Source organism: Solanum lycopersicum, chromosome 10, assembly GCF_036512215.1.
Source record: "Solanum lycopersicum chromosome 10, SLM_r2.1".
Taxonomy (NCBI): domain Eukaryota; kingdom Viridiplantae; phylum Streptophyta; class Magnoliopsida; order Solanales; family Solanaceae; genus Solanum; species Solanum lycopersicum.
In genome coordinates, this window is record NC_090809.1 from 7,538,375 (window position 1) to 7,548,981 (window position 10,607).

General features: G+C 31.3%; 1 protein-coding gene across 1 annotated transcript; it reads right to left on the reverse strand.

Moving 5' to 3' along the window:
* Window positions 1–2,433: 2,433 nt before the first annotated feature.
* Window positions 2,434–2,844, reverse strand: LOC104649597 (protein FANTASTIC FOUR 1-like). Its single transcript, XM_019215908.1, has one exon. The coding sequence runs from the start codon at window positions 2,842–2,844 to the stop codon at window positions 2,434–2,436; it is 411 nt and encodes a 136-aa protein (XP_019071453.1).
* Window positions 2,845–10,607: the final 7,763 nt, after the last annotated feature.

Consider the following 10,607-nt stretch of genomic DNA (forward strand, 5'->3'; position numbering starts at 1 on the left):
GGAATAGTGATAACTAAGATAATATATAATAAAGTAGAAAAGGGAAAATAGGAGAAGATGCTAGCTAAGATAACATTAGATAATTTCATTTATAAGAAAGGAAATATAACCTTTCAGTACAATATACAGCCGTCCAGGGATAGTGACCTCTCTTGGGTGCTAGCTGACTCATAGTACTAAATGATAATAATAATTATGTCAGAGGACTATAAATACAGAATAAAACTATTACAAAACTAAACTGTAGTCAATAAAATTAGTATTTAAACTACTAAACTATAATGTAATTTTCTATTATCTTTAACTAACTCCTCCTCTAATCGGTTAAGTTTGTTCACCACGACATATGAAATTGTTCTTGATCAAAAGTGCAACACCCCCGCCCCTCCCCCCTAAAAACAAAAAAGAAAAAGAGGAGAGAGAGAGGGAGTGAGGGTTGTGAATAGAAAGAGGATGAGGGCAACGAAGACAAAGAGACTACATAATTATTTTAAAGTAGAGTGAATTCAATAAATAAAATAGCTAATTAATTAAGTAATTTCTTCTTACATATGCTGTTTCTTTTTTTAAAAAAAACTAACCAAATAAGAAAGTATAGTCATTTTTAATGTTATTTTAAAATATATAAAAATTTATTGTATTTTAAAAAACTCTAATAAAATTATTTATTACTTTTTAAAAGAAATTATAATGAAATTTTATTTTATTTATTACTTTAAAAAGAAAAAAAATGACGAAGAGGGTTTGGTCTTAGTAGATATTTTCTGTCTAACATTAATTGATTAATTTTTATTTTATATAATACTTAAGAAATTATAAATAAGAACATAATTTACTAATTCATTTTCAAAATTTTCTTGAAATTTCATAATAAATATAAATACTAGAAAATAAGTTTAAAATATAAAAATAATATAACATTTTTATTAAGAAAAATGTTAAATGACCAGAAAAGTTAGCTAGAGTTTATCCAAAAAAAATTATAAACAATAATATTTTTTTTTCCTTTTTAGTTAAAAGGTACTCCTCCTATTAAAAAAGAATGATCATATTTTATTTCTAATTTGTTTAAAAAAAAATGACACATATTTGGTAACACTTTAAATTTAATTTTCTAAGTGATATGTTAATACTATAAAATTAATAATATTTTGATATATTTGACATAACTTTTAATTTAAAATCGTAAATTAATTTTTTTTCTTAAACTCTATTTTAAATCAAATTAAATTATTTTTTTAAAATAAAAAATATAAAGTTAAAAGGATAAAACAATTAAAAAATAATATAATATTAAAAAAATTATTGATCAATTTTTTTTAATACTTTCTTAATATAATAGTCCACAACCATCTGGACAGATGGAGTAGAGGAGTTCATGAATTTTATCACTTTGGGATACGAGTGCACCAAAATTCATGGGTCACGTAATCCATTTCTCTTTTTCCAATGAAATATTGCAGACATCATTAACCATATCTCACATGCACATTAGTGCAATATCTTTGGATATTCTCATTTTAGTTTACATTATTCTAAAAAATATTTTAATATAGTTATTTATTAATATGAATTGTATTAGAAAATAAACATTTTCTCTATTTTGGTTTATATTATATTGAATTATCTTATATAATACACTTTCTATTAATTAATCTAAAAAAAGAATAACATATATTGTTTAATTTAACAAATATTTAACGATAATATTGATATGTCATCCATGTTCATCTCACTTATTTGATATTTGAAAATTTATTTATTTTTAAGAATAAGTTAGAAAATTACAATTCTTCTCATTTTTAAACATCATGCTTAATTAGTTAAACTATGTTGACATGAATGAAACAATATATTTTTTTTTAACTTACTAAAATAAGTAAATAAATGAAATAAATCTATTTTTAATATAAAGATAAAGTAACATAAAAGGGAGGAAATACAAAAATATATAGATTCTAAACTTAACGAAGCCATATATAGTTTGTTTGCGGTGTTTGGATTACAATTGTATATTTCATAGAATATAAAACTAATGTATCCATCGTCATTCACCTTAATTTACGTGCTCTTTTTTTTTAAAGTATAAATTAATTTTATTTTTAAATCGTTTTTAAATTTACAATCAAAATATCTAAAAATTAATAGTAAATAATTCTCTTTATTATTAATAAGATCAAAAAATATATTTCAAAATGTAAAGCAAAGAAATACAATATATATTTCTTTATAGAACTACAAATATATATTTCTAATACATCTAGAAAGTTAAAAAGAAAAAAGAAATATTATGTTCATTCGATCAACTACAACCTTTTCTCTTTATTTATATTATTTTTATACAAGCTATCTAATGACTTCTGAAACGATATTCTAACAAAATAATAGATTGTCCGAACTTTATTGGAAGCTTCCGCTAGTTATATTGTTCATCTACATAACAACATCTTCATCTTCATCGTTATTATTATCATTATCATTATCATTGTGATTATCTTCTCCTTCTTGTTCGGGAATGAGATTCAATCTCAACCGTCCTTGTTGACGAGAAGTAACGACGATCGATGACGGAATATCCATTTTCACCTCATTAAGCTCTAATTTTCCATCTTTTCTAGTTGGTTTTAGGGAGAAAATGGGTTTTCCATCTTGGTTTAACGATGATAATGGTGGTGGAAATGATTTATTTTCTTTTTTCTTGACACTAATTGTTTTGTTACAATTAGGGAAAGAGGTAGATGATTTAACACGATGATCATTTAGATTTTCAATATTCTTCTTATTATCATCATTTATTGTTCTCTCATCAAAGCTCTCTAATCCTAAACTCTCTGTACAAGACATTATACTATATATAGGCTAAATGCTCTCTAGTATCTTCTCTTGCAATTTTTGACACTTTTTTTTCTTACAAGCTTATAAGCATTAGGATATAACCAAGTATGTAGAAGAATTAGTATATTTATTTATATATATATTTTCTATTTTAATTTGTTTGTCTGATTTTAATTTGACACGAAATTTAAGAAAATAATTACTCCCTCCGTTCCATTTTATGTTATATTTTTTCGGATTTTGAAATTCAAACAAATCTATTTTTTACCATAAAATTTTCATAGATCTTTTAAATATTTTGAATTATAAATATTTGTAATTGTTAATACTTTTTACGTAGTTTACAAATGTATAAACTTCATTTTTAAAAATTTAAAGATTCATGTGCAAATTGTCGTTCAAACTTAAACTGATTGTCTCTCGAAAAACAAAAAAAATATCACATAAATTGAGACATATCGATTCTTTTTTTGAGTGTTGTGGTTGAACATATAAGAATATCCTTTAATTTTGTGGTATAAAATTAAAAATATCATGTGGAAAGTTGAAATTAAAGATTTATCAAACAAAGAAAGACACATTTTTTTTAAAAAAAAATGAATTAAAAAAGCAAGTAAAATAAATAAATTTAAAATGAAAAGAATACATTTTAATTTCCAAGATATACTATACATAATTACGTATATATAACAATATACTCTTAAAAAACAAAAATTATTTGATGGATTTGTTCAAGAAGTAACCAGTGTTATTACGGATTTATGCTTAGGAAAGGACTACACTCGGTATGAACAATATGCTTAGGAAATGACTACACTTAATATGTTATTATTCGGAGAAATTTATGCCTTTACTCTCTTCATTAGCTTTAATATTTATCTTTTATATTGTATAATAACATTACATGTAGTGTAATTTCATGAATAAAATTGGATAAAATTTAAAAAGAACAGAGTATAAATAAATTTTATCTCTACCTTCTAAAAAATACAAATCTATTTATCAAAGACCCTCACCTTGAATAATATTTTTCAAATAGTGACACTGTTAATTATTTAAGATCTGCTTGGCTAAAGAAAGAAGTTGGCACATATGAAAATAATGGAAAGTTTAATATGCTTAGTTATTTATTGGGAGTTTTGGCTCCCAATAACCCAGAAGTCATCAATGATAAAAATGATATATTTGGAAAAAGTACCAATGACATTATAGTGTGCTCTTTTTGAATTTATTGAAGACTCATCTATGAAAAAAGATGGAGGATGATCTTGTGCCATTGAAAAATAAAGGTTAAAAAGATTATGTTTTTTCGACAACATAAAGTATACGAAAAGATATACAAATAAAATCTCATGAGCCTTTATCTTTTTTAATTGTAGTTTTGTTTTTCCATCTGTGTTTGAATGCAGAGGAAATGATTAGGAGCTAAAGTAATACTGATGGCTTTAGCAAGGTATGAATGAGAAATAAGAAAAGAAGATAGAAATGTGGGAGAATTAATTTTGGATGAAAAATGAAAAGTCATTGCAAAATTCAAATGAAAAGTCATTTCTCCCATATTGCTAGAAAAAAGAAAAATTGTTATCCTTTTATATTAGGAAACACTTCCTTTAGTTTTTGAAGGGTTGAGAAGAAGGTGCCCCTCGCGCCGTCGTCTTCGTCGCTCACTTGGATTCGGCTTCGGCTTTGACTTCATATATGAATTGATATATTTTTGGACAAAATTTATTTAATCAATCTCATAAATTATTTTCCTTTTTCTTATAAATTAATTTAGGATGTTAGTTAATTAACGGAATTGATTTCGCGTAACGAGATTTATTTGAAATTCATGTGTAATGGTAACGTCGTTCTGAAGGACCTGTTCCTTCAGAAAAGACAATATTTTTCCTAAAAAGACACAACATTCTGAAACGACATATATGAACAGAAGTGCTCACACCATTGTCAAACAGACGCGTTCCTTGCTGCAAGTGACTACAAATAGAGATGTTCTTTTTTTCGTTTAAGAAATTTCTTTCTCTCTGCTTACATTTTCTTACATAAACAAAATTATCGATCAAATGAGTCTATTTGTGCTCTCATTGCTGTTCTTGCGTTCGCTGAAATTAGTAAAGTTTGAGGTACTACTACTTCTCTAAGAGTTAATCTGTGTTATCTTGGGAAGAATTAATTTGTAACCTCGAGTACTTGAGGGGATTAAATTTCTTTAGAAAACAAAGTGGATTCTGTTGACTCAAATTTCATTTTCTATCTGTTTCATCTATTTTTTGTTTCTATTTTTGCTAACCTGCATAGAGGGAATAACAAATACCACCACAACTGACAAAAGCTATGACATCAAAATTATTGACTCTATCCTTATTTTTCACCTGTTAAAACAACTGCATGATGTGCCAAAGTACACCCTAGTTGTTACCGGCATCGTCGTCCTCGAAGAGGACTAAGATAAATCCTTAGCATACGTCATAGCACATCATAAATAAAAAATGCAGATAAATTTAAACTTTTTATACATATTGGGGTTTACATAGACCTCTCAAAAACTACATATGGAGTTTACTTAGACTGCTCGCACATGAAACTTGCTTAGGCTGTTCGTATAAACATCATAACCAACACATAGAAATTTATTCTAATACTTTGTCTCACATTGAACCACTATAAGAGTACAAATGTTTGGACATAACCAATACAAAAAAGAATGCCATTATAGGCTTACATCAATTGTCTCAATGATAAAAGAAAGAAAAATGATTTTAAACGTAAACAACATCATAGCTAGAGTGGAACATGACAACATATATCCCCAAATATGAGGACTCACTAATGACTTGGGAAAAGATCCAAGTCTGCCTTGCAATCGACCACGAAATTTTCAACGGTCCAATCCTAAATTGTTTGGAAAAAAGGGAAGAAATATGGGTTAGTACAAACCACATGTACTAAGTATGACTTCTATGCACAAAATCATCAATGCATGAGAAAAGACACAATTTAGTCAAAACCATGCTTAATATCAATTAGCTCAACCTACACATATACAAAAAATCATAAGTCAACCCAACACGTAGCAACTCAAGCAACACATGTGCAATGCCAAGAATGAAATCCCATAACCCCATCCAAGACTAAGTATCACGTTAAGCAACCCACTTCATACTTACAACATATTCTCATATCTTATCATAACATGCTTCATACATCAATACTACTCATATCTTATCAACACAATCATAATCATAATCATAAAAGAACACTTATAGAATCACCCCTTAGGATCCCACATGTGCAATGTGTAAGAAAAGTCTCATACCCTCCCTTACACTATGTCGTAGCCTTTAAGACAACCCTAATATGAGTTCACATGCTTAACTTGTTCATTTATATTTACATTAGGGAAAGAAGTGCAATAACCGACATGAGACCATGTGAGCTACATGGAATCTGGTGTTCTACTCCCACACTGAAAAGAGACGGTTAAAACGTGCCTAAAGTGTAACCATTCGTACGTAGCTATCTATGTGGATCCACTAAGCTAGAGTCCTATGTGGGCACATAGTTAAGGGTCAAGGAGATTGTTACTAGAAACCTTGACTTACTGACGTGGAGGTTTCCATCTCATGAGACAACACATAGCTTGGTAATCCGGACTTACTAGCATGAGGAAACCCATGTGGGATTTCGGATTTACTAAACGTGAGACCTCCATCTCATTTGCATGTCCTTTAGGTGCTAAGCAATTATTTACTTTAGTAATCATCTTAGTTCATCATACAAGTTCGCATTAGTCCCACCTAGACCCCTATGTAGACATCTTATCATATTAGCTCATAGGTCATCACAAGTGAGAACAATACTTTCACTTTATACACCACATCACAAGTGAGTAAAACTTTCACTTAGCACTTTATTATAATCATGAGAAACTACTTTCAATCATATAATAATCGTATCATAATATGCATACATAATTCATGTCTAATTTAATGTCTTAGGATTAGGGATGAGGAATACTTATCATCAACATCACAGTCACACATTACACATAGAAGTCTAAGTAACTCATAATTCATAATTGAATCCAAGAAGATCCAATCAACATACCTCTTTGTCGCTTCTAAGAACCTTCATACTTACATTACCAAGATACATAACCAATTACATACACAAGGTAAATTCAAGAAGCTATTACATAATTAACAACAATATAGTCAATCTACATGTTCATAATCCTTACAACTCACCATATCAATTCAAGGTTTTCATGAAATTGGAGGAAAGACATCGGTCTAGGGAAACCTCATAGGAAATCATCAATTAACCATCAATACATACTTAAACAACAATAACTCATCACAGTTCAACACAATTGATTCACAATTTCATTTTTCAAAGAAGACCTACGTGAGGAGAAAAACCCTAGTTTTGGGATATTTAAAAATCATCTTTTTTGAGGGACCTCTTGGGGAAAAGAATCCCAAGTGTTAAAGAAACCATACATCAAAGATGAATAGACACGAAATTTGAGTAAAAATTTGGATTATTTGGTTTTCTTCTTCAACCTTCAAAGTTTCTTCAATGAAGGATGAATGGAGCAAAAAAGTAGAGAGACGTGAGAGATTTTGAGTTTCATTTGGAGATTTGGTTTTTGTGAGAAATTGTGGTGAAAAACTGATTTAAAATCAATATATAAACCTCCCTTAAAATACCCAAAAGACCCCTCACTTAAATTGACATTTTAATGAAGTCAAACTCGAATTCAAATTTCAAATTTTTTATTGGGACAAGTCTGCTTAGCGAAGTTGTTCCCGTATGATTTTCGAAAATAATTTTTAAAACAGTAGAGTCCGCGATGTTCCTGCGACACAGACTTGATTTTGACCGAAGACCCACCAAGTCAGCGACGCGGACCCATTTCTCCCTCATATATTTTAGTTGTTGCTTTGGCAGGTTGCTTAGCCAAGTTTGGGGTTCCTTTGTGGATCCCTAGGACAACTCTTGGGGTCGGACCTGTACGTTTCCACCCTATATACTAATTTTACCTATTTAAACTCTTTTTACAAGTTTTAGACTTCATATGACACTCCGAAACCTTAACCGAACATAGGGACGTCTACTACTTCAATTCTACTAGTTTCCAAATGTCAAAATCTTTCTTCGACGTTGTGACTGTAATACCTCCTAATTAAGTTTACTACTGTAATTTTAGGTCTAAAAAATCATTATTCAACATATGAGGCTCTAGTTTAGGTCATGGAAATTATGGGGTGTTACAATATCCTCCTTTAGGAACATACGCCCCCAAATGACACCTTAAACCTTCTATTGGGAAAATCGAGTAGACTCAAGACTAGCACCCCAACAACAAGCAATATTATAATGATTCACATCTCATAGGAGGAATTCTCAACTCTTTTCAACACATAAACATAACATTAACACAAAGGAACATAATCTACAACTCATGCATAAGATCTCATTATTTACCTCACATAAGGAGGAACTACCTTCTCCATTTAAACATGAACAATTTCAAAGAGTTGACATTCTAGTTTCTCATCAATACAACACAAAAAAAACCCAACACAATTATCATAAAAGCAATATAGCACCCTACATATTTAAGTGCAAGTTAATCATGGGATTCATATTTCACAAAAACTCAATTTAGGTATGAATTTATACAAGAATATGCACATGCTAGATAAACATGAAAAATTCAACATAACTCATAGGAATCATTTATAAGAAAGTCATAACCTTAACTTTGTCTAGGAGTAGGGGGGAAAAGATGAGGATAGCGGGTCTTCATGTCGGTCTTGACCTCCCATGTTGCACCCTTAGGTGGTTCTTCCATAGAACTTTCACGGAGGCAACCTCCTTATTCCTTAATTTCTTAACTAGGCGATCCAAAATATCAATTGGGACCTCTTCGTAAGAAAGGTCCTCTTTTAACCCTAAACCTTCTAGAGGGAGAATCGATAACAAAGCACCTAAACACTTCTTTATCATAGACATATGGAACACCATATGAACCAAAGCCAATTCAATTGGCAACTCTAACTCATATATGAACCTTCCCCTACCCTTTTCAAAATCTCATAAGTTCCCATATAATGGGGACTAAGTTTTCCCTTCTTTCCAAACCTCATCACCCCTTTCACGGGTGAAATTTTCTAATAGACCCTGTCTCTTACTTCAAATTCAAGATCCCTCTTTCTACTGTCGGCATAAGATTTTTTTTGACTACAAGTCGTTTTCAACCTCTCTGTTATGAGTGGAACATTCTCTATGGCATCTTACACTATTTTGGGGCCAAGAAGAGCAAATTCATCCACTTCAAACCACCCAATCAGGGACTGGCAACTCCTACCATAAAGTGCTTCAAAAGGTTCTATACCGATATTCGCATGGTAGCTATTGTTGTATGAGGACTCTATTAAAGGTAGGTGATCATCCCAATTCCCTTTAAAATCAATCACGTAAGCCCTCAACATGTGTTCTAGAGTTTTAATGGTGCGCTCTGCTTGTCCATCCTTTTGGGGGTGGAAAGCGGTGCTAAGATTTACTTGAGTACCAAGCGTACTTTGGAAAGATCTCTAAAACCATGAGCTGAATTGGGATCCTCTATCCGAAATGATCAACAAGGGGCCCCCATGTAACTTCACATTCACCTTAACATACAATTTAACATACTCCTCAGCCGAGTAAGAAATATTTACGTGAAGAAAGTGGGGTGACTTAGTCAACCTATCTTCTATTACCCAAATTGATTCATATTGTCTACGTGTTCGAGGCAAACCTACCACGAAGTCCATGTTGACATCTTCCCACTTCCAAGTGGGAATATCAATATCTTGGGTTAGACCACCCGAGCCTTGATGCTCAGCTTTGACTTGTTGGCAATTCGGGCACCTCGACACAATCTTACCTACATCCCTGTCATTCCATCCACCAATAAATATCACGCAATTCACGATACATCGTGGTGGCCCCCAGATGATGGAGTATCAGGAACCATGAACTTCTTCCATGATTTTTTCGCTTAAAGCATCCACATCTGGAACACATAGCCTTCCTTAGTACCTAAGTACCCCATCCTCCCCTTGGAAGAAAGATTCATTATTCTTCTTAAGGACCGATTATTTCAACTCCATCAATAGAGGATCAAGATGTTACTTGGATATCAGATCAACCACTAGAGATGACTCAGAGTTATGACGAACCATGAAACCACCCTTTGAAAATTCTTCTGGTCGGACACCCAACAGGCCAACATATGAACACCTTTCACTCATTCTTTCTTCTCATCAGCCATATGAGGCAAAGTACCCATGGACACTCGGCTTAGCGCAGCTGCGACCACATTAGCATTTCGGGGATGGTGAAGGACACTTTTATCTTAATCCTTTAATAGTTATAACCATCTTCTTTGGCGTAGATTCAAGTCTTATTAACTGAATACATATTGTAGACTCTTGTAATTGGTGAACACATCAACAAGTAACCCATAGAGATAATGTCTCCAAATTTTCAAGGCAAACACCACGACCGCAAATTCAAGGTCATGAGTCGGGTAATTCTTCTTAGGAGGCTTGATTTTCCTAGAAGGATACAATATCACTTTGCCATGTTGCATGAGCACACATCATAGACCCACTCAAAAGGCATCACAATAAACCACAAACCCTTCGGTACCCTCCGGCAAGGTCAACATCGGAGCAGAGGTGAGTCTATATTTTAATAATTGGAAACTTTTTTCATAAGAT